The following is a 24,284-nucleotide window of genomic DNA, read 5'->3' on the forward strand; positions in this document are numbered from 1 at the left end:
GGAAAAGTTAGGCATAAGATTTTTGTAAGAATTGTGCAGATGACGGGGATCGTGGCAATGCAGAGGCCAGCCAGAGAAAAAACAAGAGGTCATCGGCTACCTGCAAGAAGAGAGCGTCAGCGTGCCACCTGACGTGAAGGGCGCGAGAGCATCCGGTCCTACAAGCTGACAGTCACCGGGCCGTATACCTGAGGGATTAGGCGGCAGACAGCCCTCGCCGGGCCACAAGCGAAAGTGAGGCTGGCCGTTGACACTGACACGCGACCCACACGCGACAGCCTGCTAGCTCTCCGGACGCGGCAGCCGTTTGGAGGGATTCCCTGCGGCAGACCACGTTGCCGTGAGTACACGAAGAAGATCACATATCGTGTCAGAACCTGCGCCTCATGTGCCTCAGGACAGAAAGGGACGCTCTATACTCACCTGTTTGGGTTTTTACAGCTCACTAGCATTGGCCGATCTGCATACACAAAGCAGTATCGTGCCACACTAACAAATGAATGGTCTCATTTCTAACTTCTCCTCCATATTAGAGAGCAGTTGTAGCAATCGTCGCTCCTAGTTCGATCCTGTATGGATGACCTCACACACTTGTGGAGTCACTCCACGTGCCATCATCCCTCGTCGGACTGCAATATTGGGAAACGTAAAGTACAGTCCAGCGAGAGAAGAGACCTAGACTAGTGATGTATCCCAACAAGTAGACCTTAGAGACAATTAATCGACGTGAGGAAAGCCTATCACTGTGTCTTCCTACCGTACTGCCATGATCATATGCGTGGGTCTTGGTGCAATCTCAACAGAGTACTGCAGATGCTCCAGCACACCCTATTGCCGTTGCAACAACGTAGCAACAACACCCGACGTTTAGCCCTATGTGATGTCAGTACTGTGGAATTTGTGAAGTGCTTCGAATATTTCTAATAATGTGATTTAGTGCCTCATTCTCAGCACAGTCGTGAACATTGTGCAATGTGCACGCACAACTTGATGCCCCATGAACCTTGTTTTTTTTCTTAAATTTCTTTCTCTAGTGTTGTTTTTGTAATGTATGTTATACCTTGTATGTGTTTGTGTTTTACACTGTAATTCTTATTACAAATTACTGTATTGTTCTCCACACCAATTACTGTATTGTTCTCCACACCATGTTTTTTTTGTATTGTTATTTATTGTTGTGTGTATGCAAACAGTGTGCCTGAAGTCCACATAAACTGAAGCAGATACCACCACTGTCATTGTGAATGGACCATCAGTTCAGGGAACATTTTGTAAAGGTTATTCTTGGTGCAGGGAGACAGAATGAATCGGAGGTTGTAACTACATTCTGAAAGCTCACAAAGAGATTGTTAACTTAAATAGTATCATGTGTGAGTGAGTTCAGGTTAGTTTCATGATTCAAATTGTTGTAAGATCTTGGGCATTTAATTGCGGAGCACTCCAACTCTGATTGTAAAGAATAAACTGCTCCATATTTGGCTCACATGCCCGGGCCATATTTAGAGTGTGAATGTGTGAATCGGTGTTTGGAAGGGGCTCCCTGGGTATGGATGTGTGATGTGAGTGTTAGTGTTCCATATTAAGAAGGTGAAGTTGGCTACATCATAAATAATCCTCCCTCTATGAGCTGCATTTTTCATTTGCAATGATTTTTTAATAGAGTGCGGCATGTGGAGTCAGTTTGTAAGATTGTTCTTGGACGATTTACTCACTACCTTGCTCCTAAGTGAGCCAACCGCTCACCAATTACAATCTAAAATGGCGTAGGGGCTATGAGAGGTGGCATGAGCCCCCTCTCATATTTCTATCTTACGATTTTTGTCTCTAATTGCATGCGGTGAAAAGTTGCTATTCCTTCACACGCGGACTTCCCACGCAACGTCTCTCGTCACCCAGGTGGTCCGGTGACAGGCGGGCTCTGCGGATCTCGAGAGGGTTAAGCCGACGAGTGTGAGGAAGTTGAGTGAATGCTTTCCAGACGCCGACATTGTCAAAAGACACGCCCGGAGGGGCCTGAAGTAGCGGCTGGGCTAGAGGTTCCGTTACTTCGCAGAAACTTAGCGAAAACACTTTCTGGCGGGCTACCAGTGAGGCGTGGGAATGACTTGTGTACCCAGGCAGTTGTGGCGGGAAAATTCCCGCGCTTTCTGCAAAATAGTAACTGTGATTGGCTTGCTCAGGGCGTAGCAAAATCAGCGCAGAAATTGGCGCCAAGAATCTCCATTGGTGGAATGGTAGTGCTCCGGCAATGGAGTGGAATTTTCCGCCGGTTTTCGAGTTGCTGATTGGAACGTTTAACCACGGCCACTGTCGCAGGGGAGGGAATGTTGTGTGCTCGGCCTGTACGGGTGCTCTAGGTAGTCGACTCTCGCCTTTCGGTCGAGGACGTCGAAGCAACCAGCCATCGCCTCCGGTACGCCAGATCGTGTTCTGGCAGTTAAGAAGACAGTTTGGTAATGTATGTCCGCAGCACCAGCAGACAGGGATTTTCCTAGGTGATAATCAAGAGCTCAGCAGAGCGCGCCTGTTCGTCCTTTTCTAACTTTGTTCTGTCTTGAGTTGCAACAATTAATGTTGGGTTAGCTGTGTGTCTCTCTTAAGATTTGAGTGGCAAGTAATTGGCTCCACATACCACTTCGTCATAAACCTCACAATCTAGTTTAGGGACAACTTCACCTTCACAGCGTTTGTTTGAGTATCCAATTTGAGCCAATTTGATGTATTATAAATGTTTCATGTGTTTTTGTTTATTATTTTGTGTTTAGTCTTAATAAATCATATTGTTATTTTGGACAGAACTTTCATTCTGTTAATCGGTAGAGCAACCCATCATTTCTCACTACGTTAATGAAATCTTCCTTTATTTAACTTATTTATCAAATTAAATTATTGCAGGTGCCAAACTCTTTTCTACTCCACTTGCAGGGTTGATTACAGCCAGTTCGCGTATGTTTTTGAATCTATGTGCAACAGCAAAAGTCGGAGTTAGAATAGACGGGGGGGGGCGAGGGGGGGGGGGGGGGGCTCAGAGCATCATTTACATATGTAGGTTCTAGAAGAATTTAGTGTTAAATACACTGCTTGCCCCGGCACCTCGCAAGTGGTTTAACTAGTTTCTGTTTTCAGATCTTAGGGAAAATGGGGTTAATGAGTGGTTGAAGATATCTATTATAATGGGCAGTAGTTGATTAATAATATGCTTCATCATTTGGACTGTGATGCCATCACGTCCAGTAGATACTGATCTGATGTGTACGTTAGCTTTATTGAGGGACCAAGCGAGGTGGTGCAGTGGTTAGCACACTGGACTCGCATTCGGGAGGACAACGGTTCAATCCCGTCTCCAGCCATCCTGATTTAGGATTTCCGTGATTTCCCTAAATCGCTTCAGGCAAATGCCGGGATGGTTCCTTTGAAAGGGCACAGCCGATTTCCTTCCCCATCCTTCCCTCACCCGAGCTTGCGCTCCGTCTCTAATGACCTCGCTGTCGACGGGACGTTAAACACTAATCTCCTCCTCCTCCTCCTTTTTTGACGGTACTGCAAGTAACATGCTTTAGAGAGTATTCTTCGTGGCTTAAGTCATTTACCCCTATAAAGTGATCAACGATTATCAGCTTCGTATGTGGTTTAATTAAGGTTGTAGGTAATGTGAAGTACCGGCTCAGTTCTTCAGCTGGGACAATGGGAATACCTGCAGCTTTTACTCTGCCTATACCAAGACCATTTAGGTTTTTCTATAGTGTAGCTTATCTGTTCCGGCTGTCGTTTAATATATGGGCATGTCTGAGTTTTGCATTGCTCACAGCTTGATTGCCTCTGTTCCGCTTTTGCTTCTAAGCAATACGATTTTCAGGCACAAGGCACAATTTGTGTGCCTGATGTGTACGAGATTCATGAGCTGTTTTTGTTCTTCAGTTAGCCATATGCAGGTTTCATTCTTACTTTTCCGGTCTTTTGGGGAGCATATTTGTCACATAGTTGAGTAAGTTTGTTACATCTACGAAGTTCTTCAAATATGTCAGAGAAGGGAATATAAGATGTCCCCAAAGCTATTTCTTGTGCCTCGGTTACAAGTTCACATAAATAAATGCGTCTGAAGTTAGTTACAGTATATTAATGAAGAAAGGGACACGCATCATAAAACAATGTTTTGTTCATATTGGTGTTGTTTAAGAATGTGGTCAACAAGTGTATCTGCATAGTAACTCTGTTACTTGTTCGATTGATGGTCAACTACTACAGGTCACGAATTAATGCCTACGACACGAATGAACTATGTCAGGCAACTAAGGGCGGAAAAGGCAGCTGTCAAACAAGTGTCATAACTTATTGTCTTTTCCTCGACATAAGAAGCCAGATGAACTTGTGGTAGCAGTGAACGTGGTGCATCTGCAAAGTTCGGTGAACAGTCTCGTAAGGAGCCCCGTGAGTGCAAGGTCACAAGTTCGACCTTTAATGAGGTTCATTTGCAAGTGCTGTGTTAACAATTATGACGGCAAAAATATTCGCTGCTAATGACTCACCATGTGCATCAGGTAGGTGACAGAAAATGAATGTCCGAGAGGTGCAGAGATCAACCTTCTGTGGGATGTATGTACACTACTGGCCATTAAAGTGGCTACACCAAGAAGAATTGCAGATGATATACGGGTGTTCATTGGAGAAATATATTATACTAGAACTGACATGTGATTACATTTTCACGCAATTTGGGTGCATAGATCCTGAGAAATCAGTACCCAGAACTACCACCGCCGGCCGCAATAACGGCCTTCATATGCCTGGGCATTGAGTCAAACAGAGCTTGGATGGCATGTACAGGTACAGCTGCCCATGCAGCTTCAACACGATACTACAGTTCATCAAGAGTAGTGACTGGCTTATTGTGACGAGCCAGTTGCTCGGCCACCATTGACCAGACGTTTTTAGTTGGTGAGAGATCTGGAGAATGTGCTGGCCAGGGCAGCAGTGGAACATTTTCTGCATCCAGAAAGGCCCTACAGGACCTGCATCATGCGGTCGTGCATTATCCTGCTGAAATGTAGGGTTTCGCAGGGATCGAATGAAGGGTAGAGCCACGGGTCGTTACACATATGTAATGTAACCGTCCACTGTTCAAAGTGCCGTCAATACGAACAAGAGGTGACCGAGACGTGTAGCCAATGGCACCCCATACCATCACGCAGTGTGATACGCCAGTATGGCGATGGCGAATACATGCTTCCAATGTGCGTTCACCGCGATGTCGCCAAACACGGATGTGACCGTCGTGATGCTGTAAACAGAACCTGGATTCATCCGAAAAAATGACGTTTTGCCATTCGTGCACCCAGGCTCGTCGCCGAGTACACCATCACAGGCGCTCCTGTCTGTGATGCAGCGCCAAGGGTAACCGCAGCCACGGTCTTCGAGCTGATAGTCCATTCTGCTGCAAACGTCGTCCAACTGTTCGTGGAGATGGTTGTTTTCTTGCAAACGTCCCCATCTGTTGACTCAGGGATCGAGGCGTGACTGCACGATCCGTTACAGCCATGCGAATAAGATGCCTGTCATCTCGACTGCTAGTGATACGAGGCCGTTGGGATCTGGCACAGGGTTCCGTATTACCATCCTGAACCCTCCTATTCCATATTCTACTAACAGTCATCGGATCTTGAAAACCCGAGCAGCAATGTCGCAATACGATAAACCACAATCGCGATAGGCTACAATCCGACCTTTATGAAAGTCGGAAACGTGACGGTAAGCATTTCTCCTCCTTACACGAGGCATCACAACAACGTTTCACCAGGCAACGCCGGCCAACTGCTGTTTGTGTATGAGAAGTCGGTTGGAAACTTTCCTCATGTCAGCACGTTATAGATATCGCCACTGGCGCCAACCTTGTGTGAATGCTCTGAAAAGCTAATCATTTGCATATCACAGCATCTTCTAACTGTCGGTTAAATTTCGCGTCTGTATCATGTCATCTAATTGGTGTAGCAATTTTAATGGCCAGTAGTGTACTACACTGCACAAAACGGACATAGTTGAAATTCAAGAAATGTTCAAAACAAGTCACTAAGGTGCACCATAAACACTGGATGAAAAAAGGCGCGCCTCAGTGATCACACAGTTTCGCACCATCAAGATCGGTGGCGAACTGCTTCGGTGTTACAAACCATGCAGGTCGTTCAACTAGGTGCCCTCCAATCTCTCGCAGTACAATACGTAATCTACAGACAATTTACCAACCAGATTAACCGTCGGAATAATTGTATACGAATACCACACATTCCACTGACTCATCATGCAGAAACGCTCATATTTCATCTGCCACTTCTTTCTCACTCTGAAAAATTCCTTGGGTTCCTTTCTCACAAAATTTCAATTCAGACACTGTTGTAGATATGATGGGAAGTTTGCTATGTTTGATGCTGCAATTGCTCTGCTTTGTACCAACACAACTAGCACTGTTGTGAGTTACTCGTCGACTAAGCAGTTCACCTACGATCTGTATCTTCATACTATGCTCAGAATTGGATGCCATAAACATTACTGGCTTTTTGCGACCTCGCACTTGCGGAGCTCCTTGTTGTTGTTGCGGTCTTCAGTCCAGAGACTGGTGTGATGCAGCTCTCCATGCTATTCTATCCGGTGCAAGCTTCTTCATCTCCCAGTACCTACTGCAACCTACATCCTTCTGAATCTGCTTAGTGTATTCATCTCTTGGTCTTGCTCTACGATTTTTACCTTCCACGCTGCCGTCCAATACTAAGCTGGTGATTCCTCGATGCCTCAGGACATGTCCTACCAACCGATCCCTTCTTCTGGTCAAGTTGTGCCACAATCTTCTCTTCTCCCCAATCCTATTCAATACTTCCTCATTAGTTATGTGATCTACCCATCTAATCTTCAGCATTCTTCTGTAGCACCACATTTCGAAAGTTTCTATTCTCTTCTTGTTCAAACTATTTATCATCCACGTTTCACTTCCGTACATGGCCATACTCTATACAAATACTTTTAGAAACGACTTCCTGACACTTAAATCTATACTCGATGCTAACAAATTTCTCTTCTTCAGAAACGCTTTCCTTGCCATTGTCAGTCTAGATTTTATATCCTCTCTACTTCGATCATCACCAGTTATTTTGCTCCCCAAATAGCAAAACTCCTTTACTACTTTACGTGTCTCATTTCCCAATCTAATTCCCTCAGTGTCACCAGACTTAATTCGACTACGTTTCATTATCCTCGTTTTGCTTTTGTTGATATTCATCTTATCACGACACTATCCATTTCGTTCAACTGCTCTTCCAAGTCCTTGGCTGTCTCTGACAGAATTACAATGTCATCGGCGAACCTCAAAGTTTTTATTTCTTCTCCATGAATTTTAATACCTACTCCGAATGTTTCTTTTGTTTCCTTTACTGCTTGCTCAATATACAGATTGAACAACATCAGGGAGAGGCTACAACCCTGTCTCACTCCCTTCCCAACCACTGCTTCCCTTTCATGCCCCTCGATTCTTATAACTGCCATCTGGTTTCTGTACAAATTGTAAATATCATTTCGCTCCCTGTATTTGACTACTGCCACCCTTAGAATTTGAAAGAGAGTATTCGAGTCAACATTGTCAAAAGTTTTCTCTGAGTCCACAACTGCTAGAAACGTAGGTCTGCCTTTCCTTAATCTATTCTAAGACAAGTCGTAGGGTCAGTATTGCCTCATGTGCTCAAACATTTCTACGGAATCCAAACAGATCTTCCCCGAGGTCGTCTTCTACCAGTTTTTCCATCCGTCAGTAAAGAATTCGTGTTAGTATTTTGCAGCCGTGTCGTATTAAACTGATAGTTCGGTAATTTTCACGTCTGTGAACACCTGCTTTCTTTGGGATTGGAATTATTATATTCTCCTTGAAGTCTGAGGGTATTTCGCATGTCTCATACATCTTGCTCTCCACATGGTAGAATTTTGTCAGGGGTGGCTCTCCCAAGGCCGTCAGTAGTTCTAATGGAATGTTGTCTACTCCCGGGGCCTTGTTTCGGTGTAGGTCATTCAGTCCTCTGTCAAACTCTTCACGCAGTATCATATCTCCCATTTCATCTTCATCTACATCCTTATCAGAAAAATAAAGGAAACAAGAGTTACCCGTATTTCCGTAGACCATTCACTGACTTTGCAGACACATTTTGCATTATTTACAGAAAAAAGTCAGTTGTATAAGGAACACGTACAGAGAACGTCACACTCACCAGTGGGTCAGAGCCGGTCGCCAGCTGCCCACCACCTGGCAATACCTGCAACAGAAAAGACGCCATGGATTGCAGAAACTAGCTGCACGGAGTGCATGCATGTATGGATGCATGTTTTGTGTGTGTGTGTGTGTGTGTGTGTGTGTGTGTAAAACAGTTTATTTGTCGTCAGTTACGTAATGACCAGTTGGAGGACATTTCGCTTCAACGACAGTTATAAGGTGGAGCGTGACGATAAGGTCAAAACACTGTACGGCAAGTCAAACTGCAAAGATTTTCCAAATCTAGAGGGTGAGCATTGATAAAACTGGCAGAATGCTGATGAATGTCCGTATGAGATGTGTCTGGATGGACAGTGTGCGTGCAACGACAACAAATCATCCTGGAACACAGTACAGAGCTGCATCGCATCCACGCCAAAACAGATGTTCACAGTGCCCACCATGGGATTGTACCTGATTAGGATAGTAGCGGTTGTCATGCAGGTTACACATAATCGTATTTTGACTTACACCATGTTGGCGAGATACTTGCCTGGAGCTTTTACTATGGTTCGTCTCACTGTCTTGTAGAATCTACACTACGGGTCATTAAAATTACTACACCTCGAAGATGACGTGCTACAGACGCGAAATTTAACCGACAGGAAGAAGATGCTGTGATATGCAAATGATTAGCTTTTCAGAGCATTCACACAAGGTTGGCGCCAGTGGCGACACCTACAACGTGCTGACATGAAGAAAGTTTCAAACCGATTTCTCATACACAAACAGCAGTTGACCGTCGTTGCCTGGTGAAACGTTGTTGTCATGCCTCGTGTAAGCAGGAGAAATGCTTACCGTCACGTTTCCGACTTTGATAAAGGTCGGATTGTAGCCTATCGCGATTGTGGTTTATCGTATTGCGACATTGCTGCTCCCATTGGTCGAGATCCAATGACTGTTAGCAGAATATGGAATCGGTGGGTTCAGGAGGGTAATACGAAACGCCGTGCTGGATCCCAACGGCCTCCTATCACTAGCAGTCGAGATGACAGGCATCTTATTCGCACGACTGTAACGGATCGTGCAGCCACGTCTCGATCCCTGAGTCAACTGTGGGGACGTTTGCAAGACAACAACCATCTGCCCGAACAGTTCGACGACGTTTTCAGCAGAATGGACTATCAGCTCGGAGACCGTGGCTGCGGTTACCCTTGACGCTGCATCACAGACAGGAGCGCCTACGATGGTGTACTCGACGACGAACCTAGGTGCATGAATGGCAAAACGTCATTTTTTCGGATGAATCCAGCATCACGATGGTCGCATCCGTGTTTGGCGACATCGTCGTGAACGCACATTGCAAGCGTGTATTCGGCATCGCCAACTGGCGTATCACCCGGCGTGATGGTATGGGGTGCTATTGGTTACACGTCTCGGTCACCTCTTGTTTGCATTGACGGCAGTTTGAAGAGTGGACGTTACATTTCACATGTGTTACGACCTGTGGCTCTACCCTTCATTCGATCCCTCCGAAACCCTACATTTCAGCAGGATAATGCACGACCGCATGTTGCAGGTCCTGTACGGGCCTTTGTGGATGCAGAAAATGTTCGACTGCTGCCCTGGCCAGCACGTTCTCCAGATCTCTCACCAACTGAAAACGTCTGGTCAATCGTGGCCGAGCAACTGGCTCGTCACTATACGCCAGTCACTACTCTTGATGAACTGTGGTATCGTGTTGAAGGTGCTTAGGCAGCTGTACCTGTACACGCCATCCGAGCTCTGTTTGACTCAATGCCTAGGCGTATCAAGGCCGTTATTACAGCCCGAGGTGGTTGTTCTGGATATTGATTTCTGAGGATCTATGCACCCAAATTGCGTGAAAATGTAATCACATGTCAGTTCTAGTATAATATATTTGTCCAATGAATACCCGTTTATCATCTGCATTTCTTCTTGGTGTAGCAATTTTAGTGGCCAGTAGTGTAGGCCTTCAAATCTGGTGTGAGCACAGTCCGGCACAACCCTCGACATTCGTCTGTCTAAATAGGTCCATGATCACACATACGCCCGAAAGGGATTGAAATTGTGTGCTGTGGTTAGTGTGTGTGATGGAACTTTATTTGATATAGCCGTGCTGTCCCTCGACCATTTCCATCTGCTCGCTCGTGCAAAAACACCACCTCCGCTTGTTCACGACATGAACACTCGACCATTCTGCTGCTTACAGTACGCTGCGTTAATAACGCAGCCTCCAATACACAAGGAACACGTGACAGTTCCGCACTGTCGCCTGATAAACAAAGTAAGAGCCTACGGAATATCAGACCAGCTGTGTGGCTGGATTGAAGAGTTTTTAGCAAACAGAACACAGCATGTTGTTCTCAATGGAGAGACGTCTACAGACGTTAAAGTAACCTCTGGCGCGCCACAGCGGAGTGTTATGCGACCATTGCCTTTCACAATATATATAAATGACCTAGGAGATAGTGTCGGAAGTTCCATGCGGCTTTTAGCGGATTATGCTGTAGTATATAGAGACGTTGCAGCATTAGAAAATTGCAGTGAAATGCGGGAAGATCTGCAGCGGATAGGCGCTTGGATCAAGGAGTGGCAACTGACCCTTAACATAGACAAATGTAATGTATTGCAAATTCATAGAAAGAAGGATCATTTATTGTATGATTATATGATAGCAAAACAAACACTGGTAGCAGTTACTTCTGTAAAATATCTGGGAGTATGTGTACGGAACTATTTGAAGTGGAATGACCATATAAAATCAATTGTTGATAAGGCGGGTACCAGGTTGAGATTCATTGGGAGAGTCCTTAGAAAATGTAGTCCGTCAACAAAGGAGGTGACTTATAAAACACTCGTTCGACCTATACTTGAGTACTGCTCATCAGTGTGGGATCCATACCAGATCGGGTTGACGGAGGAAATAGAGAAGATCCAAAGAAGAGCGGCGCGTTTCGTCACAGGATTATTTGGTAACCGTGATAGCGTTACGGAGATGTTTAATAAACTCAAGTGGCAGATTCTGCAAGAGAGGCGCTCTGCATAGAGGTGTAGCTTGCTGTCCAGGTTTCGAGAGGGTGCGTTTCTGGATGAGGTATCGAATATATTGCTTCCTCCTCCCGACGAGATCACGAATGTCCAGCGCGAACAGAGGCTTTTCGGCAGTCCTTATTCCCGCGCACCATAGGCGACTGGTACGGGAAAGGGAGGCAATGACAGTGGCACGTAAAGTGCCCTCCGCCACACACCGTTGCGTGGCTTGCGGAGTATAAATGTAGATGTAGACATGTCATCAGTTGTTGTTGTTGTGATCTTCAGTCCTTAGACTGGTTTGATGCAGCTCTCCATGCTACTCTATCCTGTGCAAGCTTCATCATCTCCCAGTACCTACTGCAACCTACATCCTTCTGAATCTGTATAGTGTATTCACCTCTTGGCCTCCCTCTACGATTTTTACCTTCCACGCTGCCCTCCAATACTAAATTGGTGATCCCTTGATGCCTCAGAACATGTCCTATCAACCGATCCCTTCTTCTAGTCAAGTTGTGTCTCAAGCTTCTCTTCTCCCCAATCCTATTCAATACCTCCTCATTAGTTATGTGATCTACTCATCTAATCTCAGCATTCTTCTGTAGCACCACACTTCAAAAGCTTCTATTCTCTTCTCGTCCAAACTAGTTATCATCCATGTTTCACTTCCATACATGGCTATGTTCCATACAAATACTTTCAGAAACGACTTCCTGACACTTAAATCTATACTCGATGATAACAAATTTCTCTTCTTCAGAAACGCTTTCCTTGCCATCAGAAGAACTGTCATTAGTCAGCGCCATCTACCTTGACAACGATACACTTCTGGACACATGTTCACAGGACCTTGTTTGCTCCAATTCCAGTCAGGAATCTGTGGCTGCAGTTTGTTGGTTTTATTACTGTTCACCCTGCGTATCTACTTGTACACACACACACTCTGCAAGCCACCACATGAGATGGATGGCGGAGGGTAGCCTGAAACACTGTTGGTAGTCTCGAATTTCACTCGCAAACAGAGCGAGGACAAAACGACTGTCTATATGCCTCCATACTATCATGAGTTCTTTTATCTAGACTTCGCGGTCCTCACACAAGATGCACTTTGGCGGCAGTAGAATCGGTCTGCAGCCAGCCGCAATAAGCCTGCTCTCTATATTTTTTTGAATACTGTTTCACGAAAAGGACGTCTTCTTCCCTCCACAGATTCCCATTTCGCTTCAAAGAGCCTTTGCATAATACTCGCATGTTGCTCGAACCTACCAATAACGAATCTAGCAGCCTTCCTTTAATTCCAGCTAGTGTCGGTCGCAAACACTCGAGCAGGACTCAAGAATGGGTTGCACCAGTGTCCTTCACATGGTCTGCTCTACAGTGTGAGCTGTACGTTCCTAAAAGTCTCTCAAAGGAAACGAAGTCGACCATTCGCCTTCTCTACTACCAATTTTAGCTGCTCGTCCTATTTCATACCACTTTCTGACGTTTCTCACAAGCGACTATTAATCAAATTGCGTGCAGTCGTAGTGATAGACGGTAAATCATCGAGTAGAACAGATGTGATATCCGGCGTTCCGCAAGGTAGTGTCATAGTGTTCCTGATTTACATAAATGATCTAGGTGATAATCTGAGTAGCCCCCTTAGATTGTTTGCAGATGGCGCTGTAATTTACTGTTTAGTAAAATCATCAGACGGTCAATTCCAATTACAAAATGACCTACAGAGAATTTTTGTATGGTGCGAAAAGTGGCAACTGGCAGTAAACAAAGAAAACTGCGAGGTCATACTGTAAAGACATTGCTTTCCCCGAAAGTCGATTTTTTTTCTTTTGTGCATTACCTTGTCATAGTACGTATGTATCATTTATTTCAACTATTCTTTATTTGTTAATACGTCACATTGTTTCTTCATTCATTTTGCTACTGTTTTATATTTTATATTGTACGAATATGAATGTTCTGGTTCGACATGCTTTGTAAATCTTTGGCTAGGCTCGGAGAAGTATTCTGTCAGAGAGAGAGCGAACGACTATCGATAGAGAACGTGCGGGTTGTTGTGGTATCGCGGGTGAAAAACGTCGCAAATTTTGGCGTGAAAGACGGTGACACGCGGAGGAACAATTAATTGCGTCCGCTGTTTTAATAGGAGATTGTGCTTCATTAAGTGAACAGTAAAACCTGAAAAGTATATCGACCGCTTGCGGTGACGATTTTACAAGCTGTGTGAACTTGTGACAATTAGCCATGAATCAGACACCATTGTCGTGTGGAGACACTAACTGTTAGAATTGCCGTGAAAGTGGACCAAACGAAAATATTAAGTAAAAGAACAGTGCTGTGATTTCATCAAGAAACATTTATTATATCGTCCAAACTGTCGTAAAGACGACAACGTGATTGAACTGATGTTTAACTGACTGTTATAGTGAAAAACACTTTGGACTGTTTTCCTGTGGCAACACGGTGAAAGAACTGTACGAAGTATTGGCATTAACCGGATATATATCTTAAATGCTAAAGCCGTTGCATAGTTCCGACCTACCCGCACCGCGTGATTAAAACTTTTAATAATAAAACGTCGCGCGCGTAACGACAACGCGCATACTGGAACTATTATTATCGCGCCAGTGCTGCCAGCTGATTCGACTACAACGGAGATGTGGACCACCGCCGTAACGGGAATATTAATGAAACAGGAGGATCCATCATTATCTTCACCACGAACCAGGATTAACTTCACACATCGTCCGCGCGTACCACCGCTGACGGCATCGCACTGCCTGCAGCAACAGTTAAGACATTAAAAGAAAATTATTACGCTCTTTCATTTCAAAATTAAAGACAATTGCAGTTAAATTATCTATTTTAAAAATACTGTCACAATATGAAGGTTCAATTTTTTTAGTTTCAATAAATATTGTTTCCATTATTTAGTTTTGTTGACAGTGTTTAAAAACTTCCAAATAAAAGTTCAATTAATAATTTTCTTTCAAAATTCTTCTCACACAGTTTCCTGCTCATCATAATTTTATTTTAATGTTTGTTTGTAACTTCTTTTGGAGGGAGTACATATTTTATTTTTTGTGTAGTAAAATTAGCTACCATAAAATTACGTATATTACCAGCTGATGCTGTCCGCCATTACTGCTTGACAACTGCACCTATTTTCTCATTGGCTGTCAGCTTCAAAACAAAATTACGTATTTCGTGGGCATCTAGCAGATGCGCGATGTCTATGTAGGCCCCTACAATAATTTGTTTTTACTTTTGCAGGTTTACTGGAATTATATTGACTTTAATTGTTCATTTGGCACCCCCTTAATGTGATTTATCGCTTCCATATAATAATTGTAATGAATTAACTAATATATATTTTTTTCTTTTTTGCCCACGACTAACAAGGGTAGTCAGATTCCTTGTATAGGTCATGTTTTTTAATTAAAGGTTTTTTTTAGAAGTAGAGAACCAGTTTCTTTACAATCCATATGGGTGCTAAAAGAAATCCGATAAATTTTGGGTATACGATAAAGCGCACAAATCTCAGGGCTGTCAGTTCGACTACATACCTAGGAATTACAATTACGAGCAACTTAAATTGGAAAGACCACACAAATAATGTTGTGGGGAAGACGAAAGAAAGACTGCGCTTTGTTGGCGGAACAGTTAGAAGATGCGACAAACCCACTAAAGAGACAGCCTACAGTGCGTCCTCTGCTGCAGTATTTCTGCGCGGTGTGGGATCCATACCAGGCAGGATTGACGGAGGACATCCAAAAAGTGCAAAGAAGGGCAGCTCGTTTCGTGTTATCGCGCAATAGGGGTGAGTGTGTCACTCATATGATACGCGAGTTGGGGTGGCAGTCACTGAAGCAAAGGCGGTTTTCTTTACGGCGATATCTATTTACGAAATTTCAATCACCAACTTTCTCTTCCGAATGCGAAAATATTTTGTTGACATCCACCGACGTAGGGAGAAATGATCATAATAATAAAATAAGAGAAATCAGAGCTCGAACGGAAAGATTTAGATGTTCCTTTTTCCCATGCGCCATTCGAGAGTGGAGTGGTAGAGAAGTAATATGAAAATGGTTCGATGAACCCTCTGCCAGGCACTTAAGTGTGAATTGCAGAGTACCTATGTAGATGTAGAATAGACCACTATACTTAATAGACGTAAATGTGTCAAGCAGCACAGCAATAATACTATATTCGAACATTACAGGATTGTTTTTCCTATTCATCTCCATTAATTACTTTTTTCTACAGCTAGTGCCAGCTGCCATTCACTTCACCATACAGAAATTCTGTCTAAGATGTCCTCTATCATCTACAGTCAGTCAATGACGACACTTTCCCGTAAACTATATCATCTGCAAACAGTCGCACATTGCTCCTCACCACATCGGTCATATTGCTCCTCACCACATCCGTCAGATTGTTTCTGTAAATAGAGAACCAAAGTACAGTTATCACACTATTCTGTGAATCTCCTGACGATACCCTTGTCTCTTATAAACCATCGCAGTCCAGGACAGAGCACTCGGTTCTATTGCCTAAAAGAAGTCTTCGAGCCACTCACATTTCTGACAACCCATTCCATATGTTCGTGCTTTCGTTAACACTCTGCAGGGGGTCGCGATGTCCTCTTACATATGCTGGCAGTTCTTCGTCTTTCTGGCACAATATTTCGTCACTACAGCTCACCGCCATGGTTAGACTCTCCTTGGCAGGCAGAAGCAAGATGGAGCTGCTCCTCCCATCATACAGTTACGTCCGACACGAAATCAGCCCCCCTCTGTTGAGCGGTACGTCCTTATTTTACAGTCCCCCTCTCACCCGATATTCCAGTCAAGGCTTCAGTTGCTGTCTCAAAGTGTGGCGAGTGTCTTCCGTAGTTGTCAGTGCTATTGGAATATTATGTGAATGGAGGAGTGCGTATAGTTTCTAAGCTTCCATTATAGTTCTCAAATCGGATTAGCTTCAAAAGTTCAGAACTCATCGTGAACTGAGAAACATCTCATATACATGGTTTAGGACCATGAATTCAGACAGTAACGCGATCTGACTGCAATATTTAGAAAATATGACCTACAACAGTAGAGACCAACTTTCTTCAACGTGTTTATAAAGGGTGTCGTAAACAATTATTGATTTGTGTGAACCTGAGTAAGCCGGCCGCTGTGACCGAGCGGTTCTAGACGCTTGAGTCCGGAACTGGACTGCTGCTACGGTCGCAGGTTCGGATCCTGCCTCGGGCATGGATGTGTGTGATGTCCTTAGTTTAGCTAGGTTTAAGTAGTTCTAAGTCTAGGGGACTCATGACCTAAGATGTTAAGTCCGATAGTGCTTAGAGCCATTTGAACCATTTTTGAACCTGAGTAGCAGTAACACATTTGAATATTCACAGGACGGAAAAAAAACGGAAACATCAAAAATACCACACATTACCATGGGCCATGCACTGAGGAAAATCGTTGGTATTCAAAACAGCATGCAGTAGTCCCCAAACGGATAAATACAGATCCTGCATGGTTTTCATGGGGATCTTAAACCACTCTTTGTGCAAAATAGCCTCAAGATCAGGTAATGACGATAGAGCTGGTTAGCACCTTCTCTCCAAACTAGACCACAAGTGCTCAATAACACCGATATCTGGTGAGTGTGGTGGCCGCAGGAACTGTGAGAGTTCATTCTCGTGCTCACAGAACCAGCCCTGGGTGATGCGAGGTGCGTGAACAGGGCTGCTGCCATCTCTGAACACGGCATCACCACTGGCAAACAAACATCGTACAACCAGATGCACCATATCAGCCAAAATGGTCACATACACTATGTGATCAAATGTATCCGGACACTTGATTGAAAATGACTAACAAGCTCGTAGCGCCCTCCGTTGGTAATGTTGGAATTCAGTATGGTGTTCGCCCATCCTTACCCTGATGACAGCTTCCACTCTCGCAGGCACACATTCTGTCAGGTGCTGGAAGGTACCTAGGGGAATGGCAGCCCATTCTTCACGGAGTGCCTCACTGAGGAGAGGTATCGATGTCGGTCGGTGAGGCCTGGCATGGCGTTCCAAACATCCCAAAGGTGTTCTATAGGATTCAGGTCAGGACTCTGTGCAGGCCAGTCCATTACAGGGATGTTACTGTCGCGTAACCACTCTGCCACAGGCCGTGCATTATGAACTGGTGCAGGATTGTGTTGAAAGATGCAATCGCCATCCTCGAATTGCTCTTCAACAGTGGGAAGTAAAGAAGTGCTTAAAACATCAGTGTAGGCCTGTGCTGTGATAGTGTCGTGAAGAACAACAAGGGGTGCAAGTCCCCTCCATGACAAACACGACCACACCACAATACCACCGTTTCTGAATTTTACTGTTGGTACTACACTCGCTGCCAGATGACGTTCACTGGGATTCGCCATACCCACACCCTGCCATCGGATCGCCACAACGTTTACCGTGATCCGTCACTCCACAAAACGTTTTCCCCCTGTTCAATCGTCCAATGTTTGTGCTCCTTACACAAAGGGAGGCGTCGTTTGGCATTTACCAGCATGATGTGTGGCCTATGAGCAGCTGCTCGACCATGAAATCCAAGTTTTTTTCACCTCCTGCGTAACTGTGATAGTAGTTGCAGTGGATTCTGACGCAGTTTGGAGTTCCTGTTGGATGTTCTGCATAGATGTCTGCCTATTAGGACCCTCTTCAACTGAAGGCGGTCTCTGTTAGTCAACAGACGAGGTCAGCCTGTACGATTTTGTGCTGTAAGTGTCCCTCGACGTTTCCACTTCACTATCTCATCGGAAACAGTGGACCTAGGGATGTTTAGGAGTATGGAAATCTTATGACACAAGTGACACCCAATCACCTGACAACATTCGACGTCAGTGAGTTCCGCGGACCGCCCCATTCTACTCTCTCACGATGTCTAATGAGTACTGAGGTCGTTGATATGGAGTACCTGGCAGCACAATGCACCCATTATGAAAAACGTATGTTTTTTTTTGGGGGGGGGTCTGGATACTTTTCATCACATAATTTAATCACCAAATCCTCGCCAATGTTCCCTCTTGCGGCATGTTGAATAATGCTTTTCGTGCAGCCACAGGACGTCGTGCCACGACACCATGCAACGCGGTTCAAAAATGGTTCAAATGGTTCTGAGCACTATGGAACTTAACATCTGTGGTCATCAGTCCCCTAGAACTTAGAACTACTTAGACCTAACTTACCTAAGGACATCACACACATCCACGCCCGAGGCAGGATTCGAACCTGCGACCGTAGCGGTCGAGCGGTTCTGGACTGAGCGCCTAGAACCGCTAGACCACCGCGGCCGGCGCAACGCGGTACAGATGGGTCGGATGGATCGATCACGATTGGCATCACGTTCTCTTCCCCGATGAGTGTCGCATATGTCTTAAACCAAACAATCGTCGGAGATGTGGTTGGAGGCAACCCAGTCAGTCTCAACGCTTTAGACACACTGTCATGCGAATGCAGTGAGGTGGAGGTTCGCTGCTGTTTTGGGGTGGCATTATGTGGGTCCAACGTCGCCGCTGGTGGTCATGGAAGGTGCTGTAATGGCTGTACGATACATGAATGCCATCCTCCGATTGACAGTGAAACCACATCAGCAGCATATTGGCGAGGCATTGGTTTACATGGACGCAATTCGCGCCCACTTTATGCACATCTTGTGAATGAGTTCCTTCAGGATAACAACATCGCTCAACTAGAGTGGCCAGCATGTTCTCCAGGCATGAATCCTATCGAACATGCCTGGGATGACTAAAAAGGGCTGTTTATGGACGGTGTGACCCACCAACCACTCTGAGGGATCTATTACGAATCGCCAATCTGGACCAACAGTGTCTTGATGAACTTGTGGATAGTATGCCAGGACGAATGCAGGTATGCTTGCATCAGTGCAAGAGGACGTGCTACTGGGTATTAGAGATACCAATGTGTACAGCAATCTGGACCACTACCTCTGAAGGTCTTGCTGTATGGTGGCACAATATGCAATGCGTTATTTTTCATGAACAATAAAAAGTGTGGAAATAATTTTTATGTTGATCTCTATTCCAGTTTTCTGTACAGCTTCCGGAACTCTCGGAAGTGAGATGATGCAAAAGTTTTTTTGATGTGAGTACATCACTGATGAATGATTTGGGAGTTCCTGTTCGACCGGGAATTAGCCGCTTCTGTGGCTCCCGTCGTTTTGTTTCAGCATTGACAGGGCTCGCGAGAGCGACATTCAGCTCTGTAGTGAGTTTTGTAGCTTTTGTCCTCTTACTTTTCGTCAATCACCGTCTGGCTCGATCACTCAACACAGACTTCCGTCCAAATTGTGTCTGAGCGGATGATGTTTTTTTGCTTTGCTTGTACGCACTATAGATTTGTGATGTGGTGTCTCTCAAAGCACCAAACACTCCGGCCACCTTGCTTATGCAAGCAGCCAACATATGAGCACCAACGACTTGCCCACATTCGATTTCACTCAGCTCTTACACAGGGCACTCACCACTACACAGAACGCTGTTCTGACCATGACTGACACTTGCCACGTACTGAGGGCACTGCACAGGTACCATTCGTAGCGACATGCAACAAGGAGCTTGGCTGCCTCTTGCATTTATGTTCAAGCATGCATTTCTCGCAGTCAGCCTTAAAAGCTGTGTGCTCAGCACAAATGGCTGTATGATGAATCACCCTCCTCTAACATTACCTTTTTTATACAGATAACCGATATCATGTATACTATCGATTCTTGCATAGATTAACATTATCTCAGATGTTTCATTGAAATAATTCATTTGATTTTGTATACGATGTGTTATATTTCAGGCTAAAATGTATAGAAAAGAAATTAATGTGTTACAGCCGATATGTATTAACAGTTGAAGTTACTCTTCTTTTAAAAAGCATTGTAATTACAGAACTTGTGGCATACTTAAAATTCATATTATTAATTGCACTATGTAATGCTAATTATTAATGTTTTAAACATAGCTGGACACCAGCAACGGTTTCACGTAATAAAATTATAGACAGCCGACCAGTTGCAATGGATGAAGAAATTCTTTACCTAGGTTTCGACAAATATGAATTTGTCTTCTTCAGAAGGTAACAATTTTACAGTAGTAAGGACTAATGTACCATCGCCGTTTTTACAATTGTCGGAATAGATTCATGTGTCAAAAATAAAATATAGCCCTTTGTCACATTAATATAAAACAGCTCATGGATCTTGCAGAGCTCACAACCGAACAATGAGCTTTTTTATATTAACGTGACAAACCCTAATTCTAGGGCTATATTTTATTTTTGTCACATGGATCTATGCCGACAATTGTAAAAACAGCGATGGTACATTAGTCCTTATTAATGTTAAATTGTTACCTTCTGAAGAAGACAGTCCGCAGCTCGTGGTCGTGCGGTAGCGTTCGATTCCCGGCGGGGTCAGGGATTTTCTCTGCCTCATGATGACTGGGTGTTGTGTGATGTCCTTAGGTTAGTTAGGTTTAAGTAGTTCTAATTTCTAGGGGACTGATGACCATATGTGTTAAGTCCCGTAGTGCTCAGAGCCATTTGAATCATTTTTTTGAAGAAGACAAATTTATATTTGTCGAAACCTAGGTACAGAATTTCTTTATCCATTGCAACTGGTTGGCTGTTTATAACTTTATTGCTAATTATTAAATTTATTTCTACACTGACTTACAAAATAATGATGTATTTTACCCAAGATTCTTCTTTGGTAAAGAAAGTTTGTAAACTCCCTTGCTTTGTAAACTCTTTGAAATCATGTGAGTACCGCAGAAAGTAGTGGTGGGCATGCCTCTGAGGGGAGTAGATGTTTTGCAAGTTTATCACCAACAATGTAATTATTTTTTTAATGTGGAAAATGTAAAAATAGTGTGATGTTGAAAGATGTGACAAAGAATAAAATTCAAGAATAATACAGGAAAATCTTCATCAGTTAAGAACCCACAAAATCGAAATTTCAGCTGCACGAACATATCCCTAGAAGTAAAAAGTTACTCTTTTGTATATCTTACGGCTCTCGAAGCTTTCAAAATTTGTGAAAAGAAGGCGAATTTTAATAGTGATGTGGGAGGGGGGGGGGGGGGAGGGGAGATCACAAGTTCCTCGTCAGTTTGCAGGATGAGTTCCCTACGAAACATCACTCCCTGGACCATATTCAGACACTTGTGAGGAGTAACAGACCCTGGGACATTCCCAAGGCGACCATCATTGTGTCATGCAGTTAAACATCTTGAAGTAACATCGGTAGAACATTACGTAGGAAATCAGCATATATTGCACCATTTAGAATGCCATCGATAGAATGGGGGCCAATTATCCTTCTTCCGATAATGCCGCACCATACATTAACCCGCCAAGGTCGCTGATGTTCCACTTGTCGCAGCCATCGTGGATTTTCCGTTGCCCAGTAGTGCAATTATGCCGGTTTACGTTACCGCTGTTGGTGAATGACGCTTCGTTGCTAAACAGAACGCGTTGGAAAAAAATCTGTCATCGTCCCGTAATTTCTCTTGTGCCTAGTGGCAGAACTGTACACGACGTTCAAAGTCGTCGCCATGCAATTCCTGGTGCATAGAAATATGGTACGGGTGCAATCGATGTTGATATAGCATTCTCAACTCCGAAGTTTTGAGATTCCCGCTTCTCGCGCCATCTGTCTGCTACTGATGAGCGGATTAGCCGTGACAGCAGCTAAAACACCTACTTGGGCGTCGTCATTTGTTGCAGGTCGTGGTTGACGTTTCACATGTGGCTGAACACTTCTTGTTTCCTTAAATATCGTAACTGTCCGGCGAACGGTCCGGACACTTGGATGATGTCCAGGATAGCGAGCATCATACATAGCACACACCCGTTGGGCATTTTTATCACAATAGCCATACATCAACACGATATCGACCATTTCCGCAATTGGTAAACGGTCCATTTTAACGGGGAATGTATCACGAGGCAAATACCGGGCACACTGGCGGAATGTTACGTGATACCACGTACTTATACGTTTGTGACTATTACAGCGCCATCGGTCACAAAGCGAAAAAAGTGGTCCAACTAAAACATTCACATTTCTTTACGTACTACACGAATATGTAATAAAAATGGGGGTTCCTATTCAAAAAACGCAGTTGATATCCGTTTGACCTATGGCAGCGCCATCTGCCGGGCCAACCATAGCGCCATCTGGTTTCCCCCTTCAAGCTAGACGAGTTTCGTTCGTTGTAGTTTTTTCGTTTGATGCTTATTTCGTGAGATATTTGGCCCCGTCACGATCAATGGACCACCCTTTATATGATGTTCTTTATATTGTTTAAAAAAGCATTAACAACTGTTTACCAATAAAAGTGTAATAATGAGAAGTCTTTGCTGTTAGATTTAGAAGCATCCGACCCATCTTACATTTCAAGGTGATGAAATAAACAAATAATAAATCCCCCCCAAGGGCACCACCCAGCCACAGCAAGGGTGGTCTGGCACGGCGGCCGTTGCTGGGAATTCCGATGCTCGAAGAAGACAAGCAACCACTTGTCCGCATACATGGGTAGGGAACAGCTCATGTATTAGTAGGGTGATCCCTAGGTTATCAGCCGGCCGGAGTGGCCGAGCGGTTCTAGGCGCTTCAGTCTGGAACCGCGTAACCGCTACGGTCGCAGTTTCGAATCCTACCTCGGGCATGGATGTGTGTAATGTCCTTAGGTTAGTTGGGTTTACGTAGTTCTAAGTTCTAGGGGACTGATGACCTCAGATGTTATGACTCATAGTGCTCAGAGCCATTTGAACCTATGTTAGGGGGCTCAGCCATATGGGTATATAATAGCCCCCCACATGGACTAGCTACACATGATAGTGACCTAGCACGATGGAAGGAGACTACAGTGGGGAAGGGAGAGGGGAAGGAAGGGGCAAGAGGAATCCACACCATAGATGCTAGGGAGGAAGTTGTTCCTCACAGGAAATGTTGGAGATCAAAGCTCAGGCAGGCACCTAAACACAAAAAACGATAAAAGATCATGCAGAAGGAACAAAATTGCAAGCAATACAAGAAACCAGATGGATAGCCAGATCGCGAGGGGGAAGGAGAGGGCAATGGGGAAGGAGCGAGGATTGGGAGGGAGGGCAGGCTGAAGGAAATGCAGCCAGCGAAGGAAGACTTGGCTGCAATAGCTCGGGGTCCCATGTGCACAATGCACGAACTCGTGAAAGAACTGTGTTCATGTTTGACGAGAGAGTAGATTAGGTGGCAGGATGATTCTGGAAGCCGGTCGCGGGTGGCCGAGCGGTTCTAGGCGCTACAGTCTGGAACCGTGCGACCGCTACGGTCGCAGGTTCGAATCCTGCCTCAGGCATGGATGTGTGTGATGTCCTTAGGTTTGTTAGCTTTAAGTAGTTCTAAGTTCTAGGGGACTGATGACCTGAGAAGTTAAGTCCCATAGTGCTCAGAGCCATTTGAACCATTTTGATGATTCTGGAGCATGCAAGAATCTCTTTGTAGTGCTTGTGATAGAAGAACCACAACAACATCAACATTTTACAAGAATGACTGATGCAGATAGAAGAAATACTCTTTACAAAAATGGTTCAAATGGCTCTGAGCACTATGGGATTTCACATCTGAGGTCATCAGTCCCCTAGAGTTAGAACTACTTAAACCTAACTAACCTAAGGACATCACATCCATGCCCGAGGCACGAATCGAGCCTATGACCGTAGCAGCCGCGTGGTTCTGGACTGAAGCGCCTAGAACTGCTCGACCACAGCGGCCGGTTACTCTCTACAACTGGACTCAAAATTACCAATCTAGATACTATTATGCGTAAAGTCATTAGTGTTAAGACAGACTCCTTGCACAACATATTTCTAGCATCAGCTACATTTATTCTCTATAATACTTGGAAAAGTAAAAAGTATGACGAAATAACATTATACCAATTTCATCTTTGTACACAGACATCCAAA

General features: G+C 44.4%; 1 protein-coding gene across 3 annotated transcripts in view; it reads right to left on the bottom strand.

The window, feature by feature from the left end:
- The window catches only part of LOC124720393 (zinc finger protein 70-like), a 280,865-nt gene that overhangs the window by 57,036 nt on the left and 199,545 nt on the right, over positions 1-24,284 (bottom strand). For 2 of the 3 annotated variants that reach the window (XM_047245735.1, XM_047245733.1), the window contains one exon: positions 8,241-8,285. The exons of the other annotated variant lie outside the window; for it this stretch is intronic. In XM_047245735.1, the coding sequence (XP_047101691.1) occupies positions 8,241-8,285 (45 nt within the window). The remainder of the gene's footprint in view (positions 1-8,240; positions 8,286-24,284) is intronic. 3 annotated transcript variants of the gene reach the window in all.

Source organism: Schistocerca piceifrons, chromosome 11 (assembly GCF_021461385.2).
Source record: "Schistocerca piceifrons isolate TAMUIC-IGC-003096 chromosome 11, iqSchPice1.1, whole genome shotgun sequence".
NCBI lineage: Eukaryota > Metazoa > Arthropoda > Insecta > Orthoptera > Acrididae > Schistocerca > Schistocerca piceifrons.